This window comes from Siphateles boraxobius, unplaced genomic scaffold (assembly GCF_051911475.1).
Source record: "Siphateles boraxobius isolate OS27281-9 unplaced genomic scaffold, OSU_SipBor_1 6, whole genome shotgun sequence".
Classification (NCBI taxonomy): Eukaryota; Metazoa; Chordata; class Actinopteri; order Cypriniformes; family Leuciscidae; genus Siphateles; species Siphateles boraxobius.
In genome coordinates, this window is record NW_027509186.1 from 562,778 (window position 1) to 589,876 (window position 27,099).

General features: G+C 44.1%; 1 protein-coding gene across 1 annotated transcript in view; it reads left to right on the plus strand.

Annotated features, from left to right (window-relative positions):
* The window catches only part of LOC143715742 (FGGY carbohydrate kinase domain-containing protein-like), a 56,644-nt gene extending 30,302 nt beyond the window's left edge, over positions 1–26,342 (plus strand). Inside the window, exons 10-15 of the mRNA XM_077207478.1 lie at positions 15,035–15,096; positions 15,164–15,314; positions 15,841–15,907; positions 17,092–17,186; positions 26,028–26,089; positions 26,216–26,342. Coding sequence (XP_077063593.1) covers positions 15,035–15,096; positions 15,164–15,314; positions 15,841–15,907; positions 17,092–17,186; positions 26,028–26,089; positions 26,216–26,303 — 525 coding nt within the window. The 3' untranslated portion in view covers positions 26,304–26,342. The remainder of the gene's footprint in view (positions 1–15,034; positions 15,097–15,163; positions 15,315–15,840; positions 15,908–17,091; positions 17,187–26,027; positions 26,090–26,215) is intronic.
* The last annotated feature ends 757 nt before the right edge of the window (positions 26,343–27,099 follow it).

Below are 27,099 nucleotides of genomic sequence, written 5' to 3' on the forward strand. Positions count from 1 at the left end.
AAGAAAAGGAAGAGAAAGGAGAAGGGGGCTCCCTTCCTCATTAATGAATACCAGATGTTTAACTTTACATACATAGAAAAGAATGTGCAAACGTGTCAGTTTTAGGCTGAACAAAGAATCCTTCTTATGTTATAGATTTATGCTGAGGGAGAAAATATATTTCTAACAGGGTGTGAAGATTTTCATAGTGAAAACAAGGGTTGTGTACCGAAACCTGGTACCAATATGGAACCGGTACCTAATGGCTCGTTTCCACGGAGCGGTACGTTACGGTACGGTACAGTACAGTACGATTTGGGATGGTAAACCCTGATCTGGCTTGCATTTCCACCGCCAACAGTACCCTTACTCGATAGGCGTTGTAGTGTTACAAATTTATTAAAATGTTTTAATTTAGGTTCAACAGTATTTTATCTGAGAAAGTTACCATTTTGAGGCATATGACATTAACCGTTTTGTTGCTTCTCATCTGATGTCACAGACCTGCCTGTTCCTGTCTGTCCTGCTCTCTCTATTGTAAGTTAAATTGATCAGAGCACTGAGACTATCACCTTTTGTCTTTATGCACTGCCTGGCCATTAAGCTCTATGATAATGTGAAGGTATCGGTGAAGAGTCAGGCTGATTGGATTAGGATATTTACATTACACTGTTATGCTGATTGGATTAGGATGGGTAACACTCTCAGTCTAGGGCAAGTTCCTAAACTTGTATGCCTCATTTACATGCTTTTGTTTCAGAGTGTCTCCACCTTTATGTAATTCCTCCCCCTGAAAGGGTATATGATCTAAAATGTATAGAGCCTTAGTTAGACTTGGGTAAGATTTTGGACGAAGCAGACTACAGCAAATAAACAATCCTGCTTAAAAGATAAGCCAAGTTTCCTGGTCTTCGCTTCTGAGTTTTTCTACACTTAAGAAGAACAAGGTTTACAACAGTATCCTCTCCCCAAATTTGTCACTAATAAAACTCAATAAAAAATATTTAAAGAAAAGACTTATATTTACCTTTTAATAGTTTGTTTACATCTACCTTGTAAATATATATTTTTATTAAAAATGTTACAATTACAACAACAATTCAAGTGCAATCTTTCTTTGTAAAAACTAAAGTATACATTTTATCATACATATTTCAAAGTTAAGGATTCATTACTTTGGATATAGCCTAGGCTACATTGGAACAAACACATAATAACATATTATTTGATTACTTTATTTTTGACAAAACATACTATAGGCTATTTAACATATGAGCAAAATTGGCAAACAAAAGCTTATTTTAGATAGCAAATATTTTACAGTAAAAATGTATAATCTATCCAAAACTAGTCAACGAAATGTTGTCTTTCATATGTCTGTAACATAGGTCTTTCGTTTATATAAGAAATATAAATGTTAATTTGCAGTTTAATACGTTGCTTTTACAAATACATTTAATTTCAACATATTTCAGTCGATTTTTACTCATCTCAGTATAGCAATATAGTTTGCTAAAAGCGGATCATTCATTCACACACAGAAACGCGATTCAAATTTAAACTGTCTTTTTGCGAGTTGTGGTAAACAGCGCATCTCTGCCGTTCATTTATTCACACACAGAAACGCGATTCACTTGAGAATGAAAAAAAACTACAGTATTCCTCAGTATTATCGTACAGTATTATCATACATATTTTAAAGTTAAGGATTCATTAGTTTTTATATAGCTTACATTGGAACAAACACTATAATAACAACTTAGTTGATGAGTTTATTTTTGACAGAACATAGCCTACTATATATTTAAAATATTTGCAGAAACTGGATGACAAAAGCTTATTTCATATTTTAGAATAAAAACTTAATAATCTATCCAAAACTACAAAATGTTATCTATGGGATCAAATTACCGCCAAATGTATTGCGGCCACGGATCAAAATATAATAAGCGTGAATCAAAAAATAACAAGCATGAAAATTTTTTTTTTAAATACATTAAAAAATATTTTTTTACAAAACTTAAACTTGTTTTCATGCTTTCTTTAAAATGATGTTATCCTTGGTTTTATTACTCTGTACTTTGCGCTCTCTTTCATTTTCTGCTCATAATTTATTTTTTTGTACGCTTGTGCTGTTTTCCTCTTCGCTCATCTTTCCATCTTCTGCGCTTGCTCTTCCAAATGTTGCAGTTCGAGTTTCATGTAAATTAGGGCGGGCTTAAGCGTCACCATTGGTCCACTGTTTCTCGATTGACAGCTCCTCCTCTAGCCAATCAAACGAAGAGGGGAGTTGACGTCACTCCAATGCGACTCGCGCTACTGTACTGATGTTCTCTCGTAGCTACAGGTGAAGATAACCATCAGCTCAGCTGGCAAAAATCTTTCCGTGGCAGGACACCGTTAAACTGTATGTGTGCCTGCAACTCGACCTGTTACGTCTACCTGCCGATCCGTTATCGTTAAATTCGTCACTTTAACGACGACGACCTGTTGTGTCGTTAGTTGACAGTTGTGCCTGTCTGACGATCCATCATATTAACCTTTAAAGATGAATTGAACTGAAAAAAATCAACGTTGATAACATGTTGTTTATGACAATTAAAAGTAATTTACATTAAAAATTGTAACTAAAAATATCAATATAGCTTTTTTTTTGAAGCAGCACAAAAATTGCGTTTGTTACGCTGGCAATTCCGATGACGTCACTGGCATGGTAGGACCCGCGAAGGTATATATGCAACAGCTGCAAGTCCTATATACACACACGAAAATGAGTAATTTTAATGGCATGAGTTACGCATTTGAACATGTGAGGGACATGCCAGTTGTATCTGACTACCACCACATGGAGGACGACCAGTTTCAGGCTCCACATACAGTACAGCATCGTTTGGCGGGAAGTGTGTGGGCGCGGGCGCTGCCGGAGCATGGACACTGCACCGGAGTCGATCTGTTGAAGAGAGTAAAACTCAGCGTGGGTTAAAGAAGAAGAAGACAGGGTCGGCTGAATTGGGACTCGCACTTTATTTAGAAATAAAAAATAAAGAAAACAAAAGGTATCCTACAGCAATATATATACACAATCTCTCCACTCAGTCCGTTTGCCAGTGCGTGCTGTGGGTCGCGTGCGAGTCCCAGCTCTCTCTCCTCGCTCTCTCATTCCCGGCAGCTTATATGCGGTCTCCACGCCAATCACTGCAATCAGACACAGGTGTTCATCATCTGCACTTGACCTACTTACTCACCGCACAGCTCGCTGACTCGTCTCTCGCTACAGACTTCGCAAAACCACGCCCCCCTCGCCACATACCCCCACCGCCCCGACTCAGGCCGGGGAGCCGTCCGGCCTGTAGCCTCCCCCCCCCCCCCCCCTCCTGGAGAGGAAGTCAGCCACAGCCATCTGTGCACCCGGCCTGTGGACCACCTGGAATTTAAAAGGCTGTAAAGCTAGATACCAACGGGTGATCCGCGCGTTGGTATCCTTCATGCGGTGGTGCCACTGCAGGGGAGCGTCTTAGGTCTCGGACAGGTCGCAACCGCTGCCGTCTTATCAATTTGGGGACGCACCTGTCCGTGACCCAAGTGGAAGCCCAGATACCTTACTTCCACACGCCCAATCGCACACTTCTTTGGGTTGGCCGTGAGCCCAGCCCTTCCCAGCGTCTTCAGGACTGCCCGCAAATGCTGCATATGACGCTGCCAATCGTTACTATAGATGATAATATCATCCAAGTAGGCAGCGGCATATGCAGCATGCGGCCGGAGAATTTTGTCCGTCAGACGCTGAAAAGTCGCCGGAGCCCCGAACAAGCCGAAAGGAAGGGTGACAAATTGGTGTAATCCAAACGGCGTTGTGAAAGCTGACTTTTCTTTGGACATGGGAGACAAGGGGATCTGCCAATAACCCTTTGTTAAGTCCAGTGTCGAATAAAAATGAGCAGTACCCAGCCGATCAAGCAATTCGTCAACCCTCAGCATTGGATAAGCATCAAATTTAGACACCGCGTTCACCTTTCTATAGTCCACACAGAAACGGATCGAGCCGTCGGTTTTAGGAACTAAAACTATCGGGCTCGCCCAGTCACTGCTGGACTCTTCTATTACCCCCATATCCAGCATAGCCTCTAATTCGTTCTGAACTATCTTTTTTTTGTGTTCAGGTAAACGATACGGGCGGCAGCGCACCACCACCCCCGGATCCGTCTCAATGTGGTGCTGAATGAGGTCCGTTCGACCAGGCAGGGGAGAGAACACATCAGCAAATTCAGCTTGTAAATTTTTAATGTCAGTGAGCTGGGAGGGTGAGAGGTGATCTCCGCCAAGAGCCAGCGCGAGAGATTGTGGTTTTGTGTTCGCTTCTGGCCCGAGATCCTCCTCTCCGCTCACTACCGTCGCCAGCATCACTGACTCCGCCTCAACCCACTTTTTGAGGAGGTTGAGGTGATAAATTTGATGTGCCCCGCCCCTATCTGTTCGAACTACCTCATAGTTGAGATCGTTAACCCGCCGTGTGACCTCAAAAGGTCCTTGCCACTTTGCGAGTAATTTCGAGCTAGAAGTAGGGAGTAATACAAGCACCTTATCTCCCGGTGCTAATTGACGAAGTCTAGCCCCCCTGTTGTACAGCTGACTCTGTCTGTCCTGGGCCTGTAACAAATTCTCCATTGATAGCCGCCCCAAAGTTTGGAGTTTTGTTCTCAGGTCCAAGACATACTGAATTTCGTTCTTACTCTCTAAGAACGTCCAACACCCCGCGGGGCTGACGCCCATAGAGAAGCTCGAAGGGGGAAAACACCGTGGAGGCTTGGGGAACCTCGCGTACAACGAACAAGAGGGGTTCTAGCCACTCATCCCAATTTTTGGCGTCTTCGTGAACGAACTTTCGAATCATGGACTTCAAAGTGCGATTAAACCGTTCCACTAATCCGTCTGTCTGTGGGTGGTAGACGCTAGTGCGAATCGATTTAATGCCCAATAATTCATAAAGTTTGCGAATAGTTCGTGACATAAACGCCGTGCCCTGATCAGTGAGAATCTCCTTGAGGATTCCCACCCGGGAGATAATGAAAAGAGCGCGCTCGCAACACTTTTGGCAGAAATGTTACGGAGCGGGACTGCTTCAGGATACCGCGTTGCGTAATCCACCAGGACTAACGCAAAGCGGTGTCCACGTGCTGACCGTTCCAATGGCCCGATGAGGTCCATACCAATTCGTTCGAAGGGGACCTGCATTAGCGGAAGGGGGCACAATGGTGCTTTTGGATTGGCCGGTGGATTCACCAACTGACATTCACTGCAAGACGCGCACCACTTGCGCACATTCTCGTGAATGCCCGGCCAGAAGAACCGGGCCATGAGACGGTTTAGTGTCGCCGTTTGACCTAAATGCCCAGCCATTGGATTACAGTGAGCCGCCTGAAAAAGCATTTCCCGGCGGCTTTTAGGAACTAACAACTGCGTTGTATCCTCTTTTGACTGGGTGTCCTGGGTCACCCGATACAACTTATCTTTTAAAATAGCAAAATAGGGATAAGAGAGCGGTTGGTCTAGGTGGAGTACCTGGCCGTCGATAGAACGGACCTGATTAAAGGAATGTTTTAACGTCTCGTCCTGGGACTGCTCCAGGGGAAAATCATCGCGCTCTGTGAGGATAGTTCTCTCCAGAGTACTCCGTTCCCCTGCAGCAGGCACCAGAGGTCCCGGCTCAGCATCTCCCACCTGAACAACCGCTGTCTTTCCCTTGCTTTTCTTTTCCCAAGAGGCATCCGTACATAAAGACCCCAATATTTTACTAAAAGCAGGCCAATTCGTTCCCAGAATTAGCGGATCCCGGAGGTGCGGGTTAACTGCTACCTCTACGCTATGCTTTTGTCCCCTAAATTGAATTACCACAGGCATTATAGGATAACTTACCACCACCCCGTGCACACACCGCACCTTAACCATGCGGCTGTTATCCAATGCCCCAGGTTGAATCAGGCTTTGATGAATGGAGGTTTGGTTGCAGCCTGAATCCACCAAAGCCTGATAAGTACCCCCCTTGATACTCACTGGTATCTGGTACAGGCCAGCTTGATCGGGGGCAGCCTGTGGCGCGTCGGGAACCCGGATCAGTGTCCCCACCTCCATCACCGGACACCGGTCGATAAAGTGTCCCGGGTCCCCGCAGCGCCAACAGGCCGGCCCAGGCCTCCTCGCCGCCCCAGTGGCGGGAAGCGGGTCAAGGGATTGGCGTGGAGAGCGTAGGGTGGGGCCCTGAATGCGGGGACAGGCTCCGCCGGAGCCCCCGTTTTCCACCTCGGCGCCGGCCGGGGCATCAGCCCCCCACGAGACCTGGGAAGGGGAACAGGTTTGGGGAGAGAAGGGGACGAGAGAGAGAGAGAGGGAGAGAGAGAGGCAGATGGAAGGGGTTCGCCGACCCCTGGGCACGCCACCATGTGATCCTCCGCCAGGTGGATGGCCTGGTCCAGCGACGTCGGGCGGTGGCACTGGACCCACTGTGCGGTCTTCTTGGGCAGTTTGGAGATGAATTGTTCCAGTACCACCTTGTTGATAACGTCCTCGACGTCGCGTCCGTCGGCCATCAGCCATCTGTGGCAGGAGTCCCGGAGCTGTTGCGCCATGACGAAGGGTCGGCCGGACTCTTCCAGGCTCAGGGATCTGAACCGCTGGCGATGTTGTTCTGGGGTCCGGCCGACCCGCTGAAGAATGGCGCGCCTCAGGTCTTCATAGACCAGGAGATTCTGGACTGGCAGTTGGTGGGCGGCTATCTGCGACTCTCCCGATAGCAGTGGGATGAGTCGCATGGGCCAGTCCGCTCGGGGCCATCCCCGGGCCTCGGCCGACCTCTCAAAAAGTACCAGGAATGCCTCCGGATCATCCTGGGGTCCCATCTTATTGAGAGGCAGGGGCGGGGCCGAGGCCGTAGCTGGATCGGGGACGGCCCGAATCTCCCGGTCGAGCCAGCTCCGGAACAGCTCGCGGTCTTCTTGCTGGCCTTGGAGAAGCATCTGGAACCGGTGGTCTTGCTCCTCCTTTACGGCCAGCAGGGCGTGGTGTTGTTCCCTGTGAAGACCCGCGAGCGTTTGGATGAGGTCCGCAAATGGCGTTCCTGGCGGGGGCTGCATGGCGGCGGCAGTCTTCTTCTTCCCGGGTTTCGGCACCAGTGTAGTAAAATTCAGCGTGGGTTAAGGAAGAAGAATACAGGGTCGGCTGAATTGGGACTCGCACTTTATTTAGAAATAAAAAATAAAGAAAACAAAAGGTGCGCTCGTGCGCCTTCACCGTAGTGAAACACTACAGCAATATATATACACTCTTTCCACTCAGTCCGTTTGCCAGTGTGTACTGCGGGTCGCGTGCGAGTCCCAGCTCTCTCTCCTCGCTCTCTCATTCCCGGCAGCTTATATGCGGTCTCCACGCCAATCACTGCAATCAGACGCAGGTGTTCATCATCTGCACTTGACCTACTTACTCACCGCACAGCTCGCTGACTCGTCTCTCGCTACAGACTTCGCAAAACCACGCCCCCCTCGCCACAGAGGTCAACCTGGAACATTTATTGATCGGCGAAAATGCATCACCATGCACCGTTCATTTCGGATGCTGTGCGGTGAGAGAGACATGTTGGAGGAGGCTAAGCTATCTCTAAGGGATGTCCGAGCTGAGACGCTGGAGCGCCCCATAAGTAGCTGGTATGTAACAGTGTATTTTACGAATTGGCGACTGGGCTAGGCTAGGCTAACTTATATCCTTTTCTCAGACTGTTAAGCTTAACAGTGTACCGGCAGTTCACTCTTTGGGCGAGGGGGCATTTGGGAAGGATGAATAAGATTCCGTTCCCATCCTGTGCAGTGAACTAACGTTAACGTTACATCTTTTCCCCTCAGCTGAACATCAAGGATTCTAGTATGCGTTGGACTTGTAGCTAAATAAAACATTTGATGTCAGACGCTTCATGTACTCATTGATGTTTTCAACACATCTGTCTCTCGTACCTAAGATTAAACACTAGAAATCACGACTAGAATAATTTTGTTGACAAGGCATGGGGTAGAGAGAAGCTAGCTCTGCTAGTATTGGTCGGCAACGGAGTATCCTACGATTCCAGTGACGTAGTCGAATGTTGAGATCCAACATGGCGCGCCCGTGTAACAACAACAACATTTTCAAAGTACCATTTTGTCCCTTTCAACAAATTCTGCCATTTAAATAATTGTACCAATGAGAATAAATAAAATACATCTGTTATATCACATTTTTTCAAATTTCAGTTCAGTTCATCTTTAAAGCCCTGGCCTTACTTCTGGACCTTGCACTGTGAGCGTCGATCACCTGCGAGCCACACAACAGTGTTTCATTAAAGAATTCCTGATTTGAACGAGAAGTTTGAATGAATGACTCACTTATAAAGACAGTAACTTGCCACCACCTACTGGCCGTTTTACTTTCATATTTAATCTATGACATGGAAGGGCAATGACGGTCCTCCTGGATGCAGAGTTTAGCTCCTCCAACCCTAATCAAACACGCCTGAACCAGCTAATCATCATCTTTAGGATTATTAATACTGCTAGCTAGGTTTTTATCGGAGTTGATGCTAAATTCTGCAGGACAGTGGCACTCCAGAAACGTTACCTATCCCTGATCTTTTCAATAATTTTCATGTTGCTGTATTAAAAATTTAAGCTATATTTAAAACATTAATCCTAAAGTAATATGCAATTATGTAGCTATGCAAATGAACACAATAATTATAATAAATCACTGCATATCAAATCCACCTGGTTTCTGTAATCTCCTCTGTACACTATCATTTTCATTAATCTTTAGTCAAATGGTACATCTATCTAGTCTAGAATTAATTTACCATGCTACCTAGGCTATATGATCGCTTAACAACAACAATTAAGAAAATATTTCAGGATGCCGTATTTAACTGTAACGGATCACCAGGTAGGCTGTGCGTTTTTTTTCCTTTTACAAAGGCTACAGGTTTATTTTAAATTTTAGTTGTTGTTGTTCTTTGTTTTACATACTCTGAACTGTACCACAAATGCCTTTGTATTCGTCTTGTACTTTTTGCACTGTATGCCTTGTCTGTAATGGAACTAAATAATATAAAGGCTGTGTGTAGCATTGAAAGGTCAAAGTCCTAAATTCTTCAGACGGGCAAAATGGTCGTTTTTAACTTAATTTTAGCAAAGAAATGTAGTGTTTCAAAACTGCATGATGTTTTAGAGCTGCTTTAGCATAATCATGAGCCATTGTTTAACACCAATTACCAGTGTGCGCATTAAAATGTAGGCTACCTCAAAAAGGAGGAATTTAATTATTTGTATATGTCCAGAGTTCAGATAGCTTTACTGCTTAAAAGTCCTTGTAAAGTTTAAAATAAACTTTTTGTGAAAAATATTTTTTAATGTGTTTAAAGTTTTTATTCATGCTTGTTATTTTTTGAATCACGCTTATTATATTTTGATCCGTGGCCGCAATACATTTGGCGGGAATTTGATCCCATTTTTGATTCACGCTTATTATATTTTGATCCGTGGCCGCAATATATTTGGCGGGAATTTGATCCCATAGTTATCTTTTATATTTCATCTCTAACATAGTAGGCTAAACATAAACAACAGTGCCCATCTGTGCCGTTAATTCATTCACTCACAGAAACGTGATTCAAATTTAAAGTCTTTTTGCATTTACAGACATTAGAACAAAGCACAAGAATAAAAAACTTAGGGTAGCTACTCACAATTCTCGGCTAGATCGGTCGCTCCTCAAAATGAAAATAAACCATTACATGTTCTGAGGTAAATGTCCCAGGATTACTCCTCACAGTCACAGCCTCACAAGACGAAAAGGTACATTAATCTGATGATTAAATTTGTTGTGTTATCGCGTTTATGAGGGACGTTGACACGTTTGCATGTGTCGCTTCAGATCATTTGCGTTTGAATACCGCGCGCTCTCCGTGGGCGTGTCACATTAGCAGACTAATGAGCTGAGAGAACGATAATGAGATCGGCTGACACCCCTCTCTTTTTTATAGATTACATAAACAGAGAATATTTATTTTAGTTTTGAATTAGATATTTTAAAAGTACAAACTTAAATGATTATAAAGATATAATGCTCATGCTTGGGTGAATAGTATTCGCTGAGTTTTGTTTAAGTTTAGAGACGTGCTCCAGAAAAAAGGTTAACCGAGATGGAGAGACAGAAAGCACACCCTGTTTATTTTCTTTATTTTACAAAAGCACAATGTTTTATTTCGATTGTAAGTGGACACATAAAAAATAGACATTCAACAGTTTATTTTTTTATATTTCTTAAGTGTGTTTGACCAAAAATGACAGAGTATTTTAAGTCTATTTTCCTGCTACTGTATGTGAAAAAAATCGAGCAAAACGCGCCGGCGCGTTTGTCGACCCCAGAGGGTTAAAGAAATCTTAAACATCATAGCCACACAAATGGGGTTCAGGCAATGCGTATTGGTTATATTCACTGCATGCATAACGTTAGCCTATTCATAACAAAATTTCATTTAAATTTTAAAAATATTACAATTATTAATATGGTCCAGGCAATATGTGCATTTGTACTAAACAACAAATGTTGCAGTAAACAACATTACAGTGCTCATCTTCACTGTAATAAAATTAAAAATGACAAAACTCAACCCTGTCTCTTTTTGTTAAACTTCAGTTTTATCAATAATAGCCATTATAAAAGTATAAGTAAAAGGTACAAGAAGCTATACAATAAGAAATAAAGCAAACAATTCAGTCAAAAGTCAGCGCTCTAGTCTAACGTTACAACAGTAAAGTTAAATAGCCTAAATATATAAAGTTTTGAAACTTCACTTAGCCCTCAACCATTGGCCAGGGAACAAATGATAGATTCACGAGACCAAAGATCGCCCGTTAGGTCTACACAAGACGAATTATATCTCATATTTAACCACTACAGAGACGTCAGCGGCAAACGTCAGAACGACTAGCCGAGGAAAGGCTGTTCCAGGCGGGGTACATGAGCGCCGAACGCCCTGTGATCGCCTGGAATGGATCTCACAACCTAGATCAAATTTTCATAAATCTTTATAAATAAACCACAGATTTGAGCTTTAAACAACTACATTCTCACCTGAAAAACTCTTAAAACGACATTTTGAGACACAATGACAGTAATATATTTCAACTGTATATTAAAAAATGGTGCTTCTTATGTTGTCATTCCCCTTCTAGCACGTGCAAGTGACTATTCTCTGTCAACCAATCAGCATTCTGCAGTGAGTCTAGCTCCACCCTTTAGGTACCGTACCACTGTGCTAAGTACCCCAACGGAAGGGTACTGAAAAAGTGGTATGGCTTTTGACAGTGGAAACGGAAATAATTGCGTACCATACTGTACTGTACCGTACCGCACCGCTCGGAAACGAGCCATAAGTTACCGACATGTACTCGGACCGAATCAAAACGCAGATTTCGGTGACACTTATGCCTCAGCTGTCGGTTGAAATACTTCCCTCTGGTTCTCCGAAACGGACGTAAGAAGCATCATCACCGCACGTGATCGCTAGTTAACCCTTTAACACGTACGATCGTTCACGCCGGTGTGATTAGACACATAAGTAGACTACCTACTAGCAAACAATACATTTATTGTTTGTAAAATACACAACGATGTCCATGGAAGCAGCAATAACAATCCTTTCAATTATAAATTGAAGACGTGTTTAGATGCATATTGTGTAGGTAATTATAAAATTTACTCTATTCTTCTCACACTTCACTGGCCACTTTCATGTATTTTGGGAGAAGTGGATGAATTGACGCGCTATAGGCCTAAATCTGACAGATGCAATTCTCTGAACTGCGGTGCGTACTAACATGGCGTACATTATGCGTTAGATCAACTAACATGAATCATGACCATTATAAAGGTTTCTTAAGACAAAACACATTCACTTACACGTATTTAAGAATAAAAAATATCAGCCAAGGACTGACTCGCCCGTCACGCAACCAATCACAATCACGTTTTGTTCCGCACCATGTTTAGTGTGAAAATGTAAAGTTGATGTCCCTACAATAACAGACCTACATACATCTAATAAATTAGTCAGGAGTCAGGAGAGGTGTCATATTTGGCCAGAGAAGACAAGAAATGTGTTAATATTTCTGCAAAAGAGAAGCTAGTTTGTAGCACACCAAGAATACACACTACTTTGCTGTTAATTAGAAATGTAACTGCTATTTAGTGTTAAATTATTGTAGTTGGGTTAGGTGGCTTGGGTTTTATTGTGAATTTATTATGAAAATTTGTTGTGTTTTGTATTTAGTACACTTTACATATTTCAGTATACTTTAAAAAATCTATATATTGTTAATTTTTAAGATTATTTTATTTATTTATTTTTCAATAAAAAAGCCGTTCTTTAATGTCATTCACCATCGTTTTGAGGCTCTTTTTTTAAAGTATCGGTTCAGGCACCGTTTAGGCAGCGGTACCGTTTTAAAAGTATTGATTTGGCACCGAAAAAAAAAAGAAACGATAGCCAACTCCAGTGAAAACTATGAATAGTTGTGCGTTCACTGTGTTTTTATCCTTGTTCGACTCCTTTGTGAGTCGAGTCTCCTGTGCGATCTGTGTTTGTTTGATGCTCAGAGCTTCAGTCATTTATGAGGTTGTGCTTTGTGTTAAGACGCTGCTTGAGAATGTTGACAGAAAGACAGTTTATTTGGGTTTGAAACAGAGCCATGATGTCTTGGTTGATTAATTGATTGATTGGTTGGTTGGTTGATCGATTTGATTGGTAACTTGGTTGGGGTTTTTTCTTGATTGATTTATGATTGATTTGATTGGTTGGTTGTTTGTTTTATTGGTTGGTTTTTCTTGGATGATTGGTGGTTTGTTTGTTTTTTCTACTTGGTTGGTTGTTTTTTTCTTGGGTTGATTAGTTAATTGATTTGATTGGTTGGGTAGTTGGTTGTTGTTTTTTATTGGTTGGTTAATTGATTCGATTGGTTGGTTGTTTTGTTATTTTCTTGGTTTCTTGGTTGGTTGGTAGATTTTGATTAGTTGGTTGGGTCTTTTTCTTGGTTGATTGTTTGTTTGGTTGATTGATTGGTTAGTTTTTTTCTTGGGTTTGTTGGTTGGTTGATTGATTTGATTGGTTGGTTGTTGTTTTTTCTTGGTTTATTGGTTGGTTTATTGATTCGATTGGTTGTTGGTTTTTTCTTGGGTTGGTTGATTAATTTGATTGGTTGGTTGGGTTTTTTTCTTGGTTTATTGGTTGAGTAATTGGTTGTTTTGTTCTTGAAAGGAGTGGTTGTTTGGTTTTTGTTGTTTTTCTTGGGTTGGTTGGTTGATTTGGTTGGTTCTTTGTTTTTTTTCTCGGTTTATTGATCGGTTGATTGATTCGATTGGTTTTTTGGTTGATTGGTTGGTTTTTCTTGGATGATTGGTGGTTTGTTTGTTTTTTCTACTTGGTTGGTTGTTTTTTTCTTGGGTTGATTAGTTAATTGATTTGATTGGTTGGGTAGTTGGTTGTTTTTTTATTGGTTGGTTAATTGATTCGATTGGTTGGTTGTGTTGTTATTTTCTTGGTTTATTGGTTGGTTGGTAGATTTTGATTAGTTGGTTGGGTTTTTTTCTTGGTTGATTGTTTGTTTGGTTGATTGATTCGTTAGTTTTTTTCTTGGGTTTGTTGGTTGGTTGATTGATTTGATTGGTTGGTTGTTGTTTTTTCTTGGTTTATTGGTTGGTTTATTGATTCGATTGGTTGTTGGTTTTTTCTTGGGTTGGTTGATTAATTTGATTGGTTGGTTGGGTTTTTTTCTTGGTTTATTGGTTGATTGATTGGTTGTTTTGTTCTTGAAAGTAGTGGTTGTTTGGTTGTTGTTGTTTTTATTGGGTTGGTTGGTTGATTTGGTTGGTTGGTTGTTGTTTTTTTGTCAGTTTATTGATCGGTTGATTGATTTGATTGTTTTTTTTTGGTTGATTGGTTGTATTGTTCTTGGATGATTGGTTGTTTTTTTTGGATGATTGGTTAGTTTTCTACTTGGTTTGATTGATTGATGGATTGTTTTTATTGGTTGGTTTAGTTGATTGGTTGATTAGTTGGTTGGTTATTTTCTTGGTTTGGTTTATTAGTTGGTTGGTTGTTTTCTTGGTTGGTGGGTGGTTGGTTGATTGGTTGTTGTCTTTAATGGTTGGTTGGTTGGTTGATTGGTCGTTTTTTTACCTGGTTGGTGTTTTTCTTGGTTGTTTGGTTTATTAGTTGGTTTCTTCGTTGGTTGGTTGTTTGTTTGGTTATTTTCTTGGTTTTTGGTTGGTTGTTTCCTTGGTAGTTTGATTGATTGGTTGGTTTTGTTGGTCGTTAGGTTGGTTGTTTGGTTGATATTTTAAATTGGTTGTTTGGTTGATTGGTTGTATTGTTCTTGGATGATTGGTTGTATTGTTCTTGGATGATTGGTTAGTTTTCTACTTGGTTTGATTGATTGATGGATTGTTTTTATTGGTTGGTTTAGTTGATTGGTTGATTAGTTGGTTGGTTATTTTCTTGGTTTGGTTTATTAGTTGGTTGGTTGTTTTCTTGGTTGGTGGGTGGTTGGTTGATTGGTTGTTGTCTTTATTGGTTTGTTGGTTGATTGGTCGTTTTTTTACTTGGTTGGTGGTTTTCTTGGTTGTTTGGTTTATTAGTTGGTTTCTTGGTTGGTTGTTTGTTTGGTTATTTTCTTGGTTTTTGGTTGATGTTTCCTTGGTAGTTTGATTGATTGGTTGGTTTTGTTGGTCGTTAGGTTGGTTGTTTGGTTGATATTTTAAATTGGTTGTTTGGTCTGATTGATTGGTGTAGTTGATTGGTTGGCTGTTGTTTTTTTAGTTTATTGGTTGGTTGGTAGTTTGGCTGCTTGGTTCCAGACAGTCATCACTGTACTACAGGACATTGTGACAAACGTTACAATAAACACATAATACGCTATATATACAGATGGTTTACATGTAAATATATGAATATCTTAATTAGAGCGATGTCATGTCCTTTCAGGTGGACCATGTGGTGAACGGACACGCCGCTTCGAGGCAGCTGAAAGAGCAGGCGGAGAAGAGGTGAGCATCAGTCGCTCTGATGCGTTTCTGTTCTCACTCAGTCTGATCGCTGAGCTTTTCTCTGCAGTGGGAAACACGTTTACTCCTGCCTGAACCTCCATCTGGAGCACATGTCTGGAGACGCAGCACAGCTGGAGCAGCTGACGGCCGGCCTGCACATCTGGCCTGATTTCCACGGCAACCGCTCTCCTCTGGCCGACCAGACGTCACGGGGATCGGTGAGGAACGCTGTGCTTGTTACAGTGCTGATGAAAAAATATAATATAATATAATATAAAAACATAAGATTTAAATTTATATTTACATTTTACTATTTATTCATTATGTTCCAGTTTTCATTGTACTGCCTTTAATTTAATTTATTTTTGTATTATTTATTAATAAAACTGATAACTGGACGTACATTTTCTGCAGAATATGTGAGTGGTGCTTACTGCGGCAAAATTTGGCACCAGGCAGTTGTTCGGATGTTGTGGGTGGTTGCTAGGGTTGTTGGTGCTGCTAGAATGAGAATATTGAGAATGAACTCCAAATTAACATTTATAGTAATGACAATCTTTTTTTTTTATTATATTTTTGGGCTTTTTTCCTTTATTTCAGAGGACAGAAATGTGGATTTAACAGGGACATTTGCTTAATGTCATGAAAATAATGTTAATAGCCCTATAAAGTACTTTTTTCTTTACGTTCTAGAAAGAAAGATTTTCTTTACGTTTAATATAATTTCTTATTTTAATTATTTTATATGACATCACAACCCTCTTCCTGTGCAAGAACGCGCTGTTCGTACAGACACACGCCAACACCACGGGTCAATGCTCACTCACACACACACGCTCATATATCTGACATGGTAGAGACCTGCGCGGGACGGATTTTATCCCGTTTCCTATAAAAATATATGTTGTTTTCTCCCGCTGCCGCCCGCAACAATCAAGTTTCGTCCCGCTCCCGCCCGCAAAATCCCGCGGGTAAACGTATAAGTACTTTTTTTTTAAAATACATTGCATATTCTGCCTGCTACTCTGTGATTTTTTCACTTGCTCCCCTGTTGAATATAAAAAAGAAAAAAAAAGAAACGGAAAATAAACAAATGTTTTGTTTTATTTGCGCTTAATTCAATGGATGAACTTGAACAAGGAACTTAGAACAAATAAATACAGTAAAAAAAGTAAGAAATGTACATAAATAAAAATATACAATAATGATTATAGTATAGCCTTATAAATTATATAATAATAATAAACCTGGATTTCTTTCATGTTCAAAAGTAGCCTATATATAGGGCCTAATACTGCTTAAGAATGCCGCCTTTGCTTTTAGCACTTCCTTCAAACATTAAACAAAAACTATCCTTATTCCTCTATAACAAAATATACCAATTTTAAATATTTAGCTAAATAAAAAAAAAACTGAATTAACTAAAACAATTTAAAAAAAACTGTATGACTACTTAATGTGCCCATGCAGGAATAGCATGTCGTTCACTGATGAGGAGTTCAGATTAATCCGTCTCTGCTCCAGTATGCGACCGCAAATACTGAAAGCCCTCTCCGATGGTGCGCTGGAAGTTGGAATGCAAAGTACATGGCGTGTGTCATGCGGTGCAGACATTTTGCCTCTGTGTGGTAGGCTTGGCTGTTCTGCGCCTATGAACCACGCGAGAGTTAGCTTCCGACCATGTGCCTGTAAATCGTTTTTATTTTAGTTATCCTTGTTGGTTGTGCATTAGATAAATAATGGTTTATTTGTTTCTAGTTATTTTATTTTGTTCTATATTTCCCACAAATAATTTTATTTTCCCGCAACCCGCACACAATAATATCTTGCCGCCCGCACCCGCATTCACCCATCAAATATTGTCCCGCGCCGCACACGGTTGCGCTGGGTCCCGGGGTAGTCTCGCAGAAGTGCAGGTCTCTACACTCAGGTATCTGACATGACATGACCAACACCACGGGTCAGTGCTCTGAGGGATGTGTGTGTGTGTTTCAGGGCTGCCGGTGGTCCTGTCGGCCGAACCAGAGGCCGTTCTGTTGGGAGCTGCTGTGATTGGAGCCTGTGCTTCATCTGACTGTGGCTCCATACAGGTACAAAACACACACACACACACTCAGCCGCTGTGATCGGAGCCTGTGCTTCATCTGACTGTGGCTCCATACAGGTACAAAACACACACACACACACACACTCTCACACACACACACACACACACACACACACACACACACACACACACACACACACACACACACACACGCACACACACACACACACACACACTCAGCCGCTGTGATCGGAGCCTGTGCTTCATCTGACTGTGGCTCCATACAGGTACAAAACACACACACACACACACACACACACACACACACACACACACACACACACACACACACACACACACACACACACACACACACACACACACACACACACACACACACACACACACACTCAGCCGCTGTGATCGGAGCCTGTGCTTCATCTGACTGTGGCTCCATACAGGTACAAAACACACACACACACACACACACACACACACACTCAGCCGCTGTGATCGGAGCCTGTGCTTCATCTGACTGTGGCTCCATACAGGTAAAAAACACACACACACACACACTCAGCCGCTGTGATCGGAGCCTGTGCTTCATCTGACTGTGGTTCCATACAGGTACAAAACACACACACACACACACACACTCAGCCGCTGTGATCGGAGCCTGTGCTTCATCTGACTGTGGCTCCATACAGGTACAAAACACACACACACACACACACACACACACTCAGCCGCTGTGATCGGAGCCTGTGCTTCATCTGACTGTGGCTCCATACAGGTACAAAACACACACACACACACACACACACACACACACACACACACACTCAGCCGCTGTGATCGGAGCCTGTGCTTCATCTGACTGTGGCTCCATACAGGTACAAAACACACACACACACACACACACACACACACACACACACACACACACACACACACACACACTCAGCCGCTGTGATCGGAGCCTGTGCTTCATCTGACTGTGGTTCCATACAGGTACAAAACACACACACACACACACTCAGCCGCTGTGATCGGAGCCTGTGCTTCATCTGACTGTGGCTCCATACAGGTACAAAACACACACACACACACACACACACACACACACACACACACACACACACACACACACACACACACACACACACACTCAGCCGCTGTGATCGGAGCCTTTGCTTCATCTGACTGTGGCTCCATACAGGTACAAAACACACACACACACACACACACACACACACACACACACACACACACACACACACACACACTCAGCCGCTGTGATCGGAGCCTGTGCTTCATCTGACTGTGGCTCCATACAGGTTCAACACACACACACACACACACACACACACACTCAGCCGCTGTGATCGGAGCCTGTGCTTCATCTGACTGTGGCTCCATACAGGTACAAAACACACACACACACACACACACACACAGCCGCTGTGATCGGAGCCTGTGCTTCATCTGACTGTGGCTCCATACAGGTACAAAACACACACACACACACACACACACTCAGCCGCTGTGATCGGAGCCTGTGCTTCATCTGACTGTGGCTCCATACAGGTACAAAACAAACACACACACACACACACACACTCAGCCGCTGTGATCGGAGCCTGTGCTTCATCTGACTGTGGCTCCATAAAGGTACAAAACACACACACACACACACACACACGCACTCAGCTGCTGTGATCGGAGCCTGTGCTTCATCTGACTGTGGCTCCATACAGGTACAAAACACACACACACACACACACACACACACACTCAGCCGCTGTGATCGGAGCCTGTGCTTCATCTGACTGTGGCTCCATACAGGTACAAAACACACACACACACACACACACACACACACACTCAGCCGCTGTGATCGGAGCCTGTGCTTCATCTGACTGTGGCTCCATACAGGTACAAAACACACACACACACACACACACACACACACTCAGCCGCTGTGATCGGAGCCTGTGCTTCATCTGACTGTGGCTCCATACAGGTACAAAACACACACACACACACACTCAGCCGCTGTGATCGGAGCCTGTGCTTCATCTGACTGTGGCTCCATACAGGTACAAAACACACACACACACACACACACGCACACACACACACACACACACACTCAGCCGCTGTGATCGGAGCCTGTGCTTCATCTGACTGTGGCTCCATACAGGTACAAAACACACACACACACACACACACACACACACACACACACACACACACACACACACACACACACACACACACACTCAGCCGCTGTGATCGGAGCCTGTGCTTCATCTGACTGTGGCTCCATACAGGTACAAAACACACACACACACACACACACACACACACACTCAGCCGCTGTGATCGGAGCCTGTGCTTCATCTGACTGTGGCTCCATACAGGTAAAAAACACACACACACACACACTCAGCCGCTGTGATCGGAGCCTGTGCTTCATCTGACTGTGGTTCCATACAGGTACAAAACACACACACACACACACACACTCAGCCGCTGTGATCGGAGCCTGTGCTTCATCTGACTGTGGCTCCATACAGGTACAAAACACACACACACACACACACACACACACTCAGCCGCTGTGATCGGAGCCTGTGCTTCATCTGACTGTGGCTCCATACAGGTACAAAACACACACACACACACACACACACACACACACACACACACACACACACACACACACTCAGCCGCTGTGATCGGAGCCTGTGCTTCATCTGACTGTGGCTCCATACAGGTACAAAACACACACACACACACACACACACACACACACACACACACACTCAGCCGCTGTGATCGGAGCCTGTGCTTCATCTGACTGTGGTTCCATACAGGTACAAAACACACACACACACACACTCAGCCGCTGTGATCGGAGCCTGTGCTTCATCTGACTGTGGCTCCATACAGGTACAAAACACACACACACACACACACACACACACACACACACACACACACACACACACACACACACACACACACACACTCAGCCGCTGTGATCGGAGCCTTTGCTTCATCTGACTGTGGCTCCATACAGGTACAAAACACACACACACACACACACACACACACACACACACACACACTCAGCCGCTGTGATCGGAGCCTGTGCTTCATCTGACTGTGGCTCCATACAGGTTCAACACACACACACACACACACACACACACACACTCAGCCGCTGTGATCGGAGCCTGTGCTTCATCTGACTGTGGCTCCATACAGGTACAAAACACACACACACACACACACACACACAGCCGCTGTGATCGGAGCCTGTGCTTCATCTGACTGTGGCTCCATACAGGTACAAAACACACACACACACACACACACACTCAGCCGCTGTGATCGGAGCCTGTGCTTCATCTGACTGTGGCTCCATACAGGTACAAAACAAACACACACACACACACACACACTCAGCCGCTGTGATCGGAGCCTGTGCTTCATCTGACTGTGGCTCCATAAAGGTACAAAACACACACACACACACACACACACGCACTCAGCTGCTGTGATCGGAGCCTGTGCTTCATCTGACTGTGGCTCCATACAGGTACAAAACACACACACACACACACACACACACACACTCAGCCGCTGTGATCGGAGCCTGTGCTTCATCTGACTGTGGCTCCATACAGGTACAAAACACACACACACACACACACACACACACACACTCAGCCGCTGTGATCGGAGCCTGTGCTTCATCTGACTGTGGCTCCATACAGGTACAAAACACACACACACACACTCAGCCGCTGTGATCGGAGCCTATGCTTCATCTGACTGTGGCTCCATACAGGTACAAAACACACACACACACACACACACACACACACACTCAGCCGCTGTGATCGGAGCCTGTGCTTCATCTGACTGTGGCTCCATACAGGTACAAAACACACACACACACACACTCAGCCGCTGTGATCGGAGCCTGTGCTTCATCTGACTGTGGCTCCATACAGGTACAAAACACACACACACACACACACACACACACACACACACACACACTCAGCCGCTGTGATCGGAGCCTGTGCTTCATCTGACTGTGGCTCCATACAGGTACAAAACACACACACACACACACACGCACTCAGCTGCTGTGATCGGAGCCTGTGCTTCATCTGACTGTGGCTCCATACAGGTACAAAACACACACACACACACACACACACACACACACACACACACACACACACACACACACACACACACACACACACACACACACTCAGCCGCTGTGATCGGAGCCTGTGCTTCATCTGACTGTGGCTCCATACAGGTACAAAACACACACACACACACACACACACTCAGCCGCTGTGATCGGAGCCTGTGCTTCATCTGACTGTGGCTCCATACAGGTACAAAACACACACACACACACACACACACACACACACACACACACACACACACACACTCAGCCGCTGTGATCGGAGCCTGTGCTTCATCTGACTGTGGCTCCATACAGGTAAAAAACACACACACACACACACTCAGCCGCTGTGATCGGAGCCTGTGCTTCATCTGACTGTGGTTCCATACAGGTACAAAACACACACACACACACACACACACACACACTCAGCCGCTGTGATCGGAGCCTGTGCTTCATCTGACTGTGGCTCCATACAGGTACAAAACACACACACACACACACACACACACACTCAGCCGCTGTGATCGGAGCCTGTGCTTCATCTGACTGTGGCTCCATACAGGTACAAAACACACACACACACACACACACACACACACACACACACACACACACACACACTCAGCCGCTGTGATCGGAGCCTGTGCTTCATCTGACTGTGGCTCCATACAGGTACAAAACACACACACACACACACACACACACACACACACACACTCAGCCGCTGTGATCGGAGCCTGTGCTTCATCTGACTGTGGTTCCATACAGGTACAAAACACACACACACACACACTCAGCCGCTGTGATCGGAGCCTGTGCTTCATCTGACTGTGGCTCCATACAGGTACAAAACACACACACACACACACACACACACACACACACACACACACACACACACACACACACACACACACACACTCAGCCGCTGTGATCGGAGCCTTTGCTTCATCTGACTGTGGCTCCATACAGGTACAAAACACACACACACACACACACACACACACACACACACACTCAGCCGCTGTGATCGGAGCCTGTGCTTCATCTGACTGTGGCTCCATACAGGTACAAAACACACACACACACACTCAGCCGCTGTGATCGGAGCCTATGCTTCATCTGACTGTGGCTCCATACAGGTACAAAACACACACACACACACACACACACACACACACACACACTCAGCCGCTGTGATCGGAGCCTGTGCTTCATCTGACTGTGGCTCCATACAGGTACAAAACACACACACACACACACACACACACTCAGCCGCTGTGATCGGAGCCTGTGCTTCATCTGACTGTGGCTCCATACAGGTACAAAACACACACACACACACACACTCAGCCGCTGTGATCGGAGCCTGTGCTTCATCTGACTGTGGCTCCATACAGGTACAAAACACACACACACACACACACACACACACACTCAGCCGCTGTGATCGGAGCCTGTGCTTCATCTGACTGTGGCTCCATACAGGTACAAAACACACACACACACACACACACACGCACTCAGCTGCTGTGATCGGAGCCTGTGCTTCATCTGACTGTGGCTCCATACAGGTACAAAACACACACACACACACACACACACACACACACACACACACACACACACACACACACACACACACACACACACACACACACACACACACACACACACACACACACACTCAGCCGCTGTGATCGGAGCCTGTGCTTCATCTGACTGTGGCTCCATACAGGTACAAAACACACACACACACACACACGCACTCAGCTGCTGTGATCGGAGCCTGTGCTTCATCTGACTGTGGCTCCATACAGGTACAAAACACACACACACACACACACACACACACACACTCAGCCGCTGTGATCGGAGCCTGTGCTTCATCTGACTGTGGCTCCATACAGGTACAAAACACACACACACACACACTCAGCCGCTGTGATCGGAGCCTGTGCTTCATCTGACTGTGGCTCCATACAGGTACAAAACACACACACACACACACACACACACACACACTCAGCCGCTGTGATCGGAGCCTGTGCTTCATCTGACTGTGGCTCCATACAGGTTCAACACACACACACACACACACACACTCAGCCGCTGTGATCGGAGCCTGTGCTTCATCTGACTGTGGCTCCATACAGGTACAAAACACACACACACACACACAGCCGCTGTGATCGGAGCCTGTGCTTCATCTGACTGTGGCTCCATACAGGTACAAAACACACACACACACACACACACACACACACACACACACACACTCAGCCGCTGTGATCGGAGCCTGTGCTTCATCTGACTGTGGCTCAATACAGGTAAAAAACACACACACACACACACACACACACACACACACACACACACACACACACACACACACACACACACACACACACACACACACACACACACACACACACTCAGCCGCTGTGATCGGAGCCTGTCCTTCATCTGACTTTGGCTCCATACAGGTTCAACACACACACACACACACACACACTATGGGTGGAACGGTACACAGAAGTCACGGTTCGATACAAGTTTGGTACAATGGAGCGAAAAGCAAAACAAAAATGCAGAAGGCAATTTTTTTTTAATTGTGCATGTCTCAGGCTGTACCACCTAGTGTATTACTACATTTCTCTCTTTCTCTGTGTGAAAGTAAAGGCATATAACCAGTTTATGAGTAGTGCATTGACAATATTTATATATAATTCATTTATTAATTAAATTAATGAAAAGAAAATAAAGACATTGATATGTTTGGTAATTGTTCCTGAATTAATTTAAAATTAATTTGATATTTCAGTTCAATATATTTGTTTTCCTTAATTTTAATTAACACTAACTTTATTCTCATCTGAATTATAAAAAAATATATATTTCTGTATAAAATAATACTACCATTAATAAGACATTTGAATTTCTTTTTTAATCAATGTAGAATGTGTTTTTATGAATTAACCGGAGAAAGTGAGAGAGAGCCAGAGAGAGAGAGAGAGAGACCTAATAGTGAGTAATTGAGTAACCTAATATTGAAGCTTGTTGGTTTAATTAATTGTAACTGACTGGGAAACCGAAGTTTTCCTAAACTTGCGATCTTAAAGGGGGGTGAAATGCTATTTCATGCATAGTGAGTTTTTTACACTGTTAAAGAGTTGGATTCCCATGCTAAACATGGACAAAGTTTCAAAAATTAAGTTGTAGGTTTGATGGAGTATTTCTGTGCCACAAATACTCCTTCCGGTTTGTCACAAGTTTAGGAAAGTTTTTTTCGAGTATGGGCGTGTGTGACGTCAGATGCGCCGGAATTTCCTTATACGGGTCCTAAAGGCACTTCTCCCGGAAGGGCGCGCGCGCACCTGTAGCCTAGAGCGAGAGAGTGAAGGCAGTATGCCCATCAAAGCGCTGTGCTTGGCTTTTGCAGATCGTCTAATGCTTAAGGATGGAGCAGTCTTGATAAAGGTTCACGGTCGTGCCTTGGAACCGCAGGCGATGAGTAAAACTGCTTCAAATGTCGTGTGTTGTTAACTAACGGCGTGTAAGCACAGCAAGTAAACAACATGATCACGTATAGTTAATGTATCTATGGAGCATGCGATGTATGGTGTGTGTGTGTGTGTGTGTGTGTGTGTGTGTGTGTGTGTGTGTGTGTGTGTGTGTTTAAATACATTTGTTTAGCTGCCCACTGTAGGTGTCTTGTTGTTTATTGTAAAACCAAATCATGTCCTCATAAACCACGAGTAAACACACACAAATGTTGTAAAACTCGCGCATGACACGGTGTTCTAAAAACGCCAAGTTCAAATAATATCTACTTTTAAAAAACTCTCGAGACCTTGCGTTTTTCCCCCATTTCACTGCCCATCTCACGGGATCTGATTCGGGATCAAAAATGTATGGCTGAATCTGATTGTTAGCCATGGTTTGTTTTGGGATGTCACAGCTTCCAGACGCTCTCAACGCAAATGCTTTGCGCACTTGTGATTATTTAGCTCCGCCCACACCCGCTCAGTTTTTTCCGGAAAGACTCGGTACAGCCTATCTTTCTTTTATAAATATAATAAAACTAAAGACTTTTTGGAGATATGAAGGATGCAATACTACTCTATAGGGACTCAAGATTAACATGAGATTGACTGAAACTGAGTGTTTCACCCCCCCTTTAAAGAGGCCGGCGGGTCCTCTAAAGGCCTCATTATGCTTCTGCGTCAACTCCATGGCGTAGCTACGACGTCACTCCTACGGCGTCATGGCCGTTTTATGGTTCTGCGTCAGGTTGCGTTGCATCGTGGTGCATCTGACCAATCAGAGCGGAGGGGTCGGAGAGGGGTTCGTGGCATCGCAGAGGGGTCTGCGGGGGTACGCCGCCGATTTGACGTAGAAGCATAAAACAGGCCTAACTCTTGTGGGTCGCCACCACTCGCCATACTCGTCCTTAGTGCTGCTGTCTGTGACTCACTCACTGGACAGTCGTCGACCTGACAAAAAACTGCCTAAGGCGCGGGGCTACAGATTATGTGTCCCTAAAGAACCCGCGTATGAAACAGTAGTTCCGCATTACATTAATTAATTTGCATTTATTTTTATACAGTGTATTCTCCGTGTAAATTCATGCACCAAACTTCTTGTCTCTCTTCTCAGGAAGCAATGATGAAGATGAGCAGAATCGGGCATGTCGTCAGACCAAACCCTGCTCTAGAAAGGTGCCATCCAATGATGTTTCTCGTAATAAAGCATTAATCCACATAGCAGAGATTTAATACAGTCATAGATCAGGATTCATGTCTCCTGCATGAGTAATGAATGATTATTGGTCTCTGTGTGTAAAGCTTTTACAGAAGGAAGTACGCTGTGTTTCGACGTCTTTATGATCATCAGAAGGAGTGTGTGGCGCTGATGGAGGATGATGGAGTTTGACACACAGACGGCCAGATTAAACACTAGAAGAGTCTGCTTCAAATAACCAAAGACACTAGATTTGTATTCATCTTAACATTATAAGTGTTCAGCCTTTTACACAAATGAGCAGGAGTGAGGAAAATATCACCAGATGAAACCACTTTATAAACAAGTGTTCGACCATAACTAGAATCAGTGTTGTAATATGCATTTCAGAGCAATAAAAGGCTTTTAAAAATATATACTTTTGCAATATTTATTATTTTGTGTGTGTGTGTGTGTGTGTGTGTGTGTGTGTGTGTGTGTGTGAGTGTTTGTGTGTGTGTGTGTGTGTGTGTGTGTGTGTGTGTGTGTGTGTGTGTGTGTGTGTGTGTGTGTGTGTGTGTGTGTGTGTGTGTGTGTGTGTGTGTGTGTGTGTGTGTGTGTGTGAGAGGGGTTGTGTGTTGTCTTTTTAACTTTAGGATAGGGTTCCTCGCAGGAGAATGATCATATATGGGGATCTGAGGCATCTAAACGATTGAACAGCCCTGCTCTAGTAGAAAGGAGTCACTTGCGCTTCAGCCTAGTTAGTGCTCACAGAACAGGACACAAAAATCTGAGGAAAAGGACCCAAGGTCTAGCTAGGACCAAGGAGCAGGACCGGAGCATAGAACGTTTTAATATTTTTATTAGTATAGAATGACTAACGTTTCGACCAGGGTGCGAACTACGGGGGAGCTAGGGGGAGCTCGGCTCCCCTTAATAAGACATGGGCTCCCCTGAAAACGTGATTCATGAAATTTTGGGGGGGGTCTCAAAAAATATTGACTGTTTC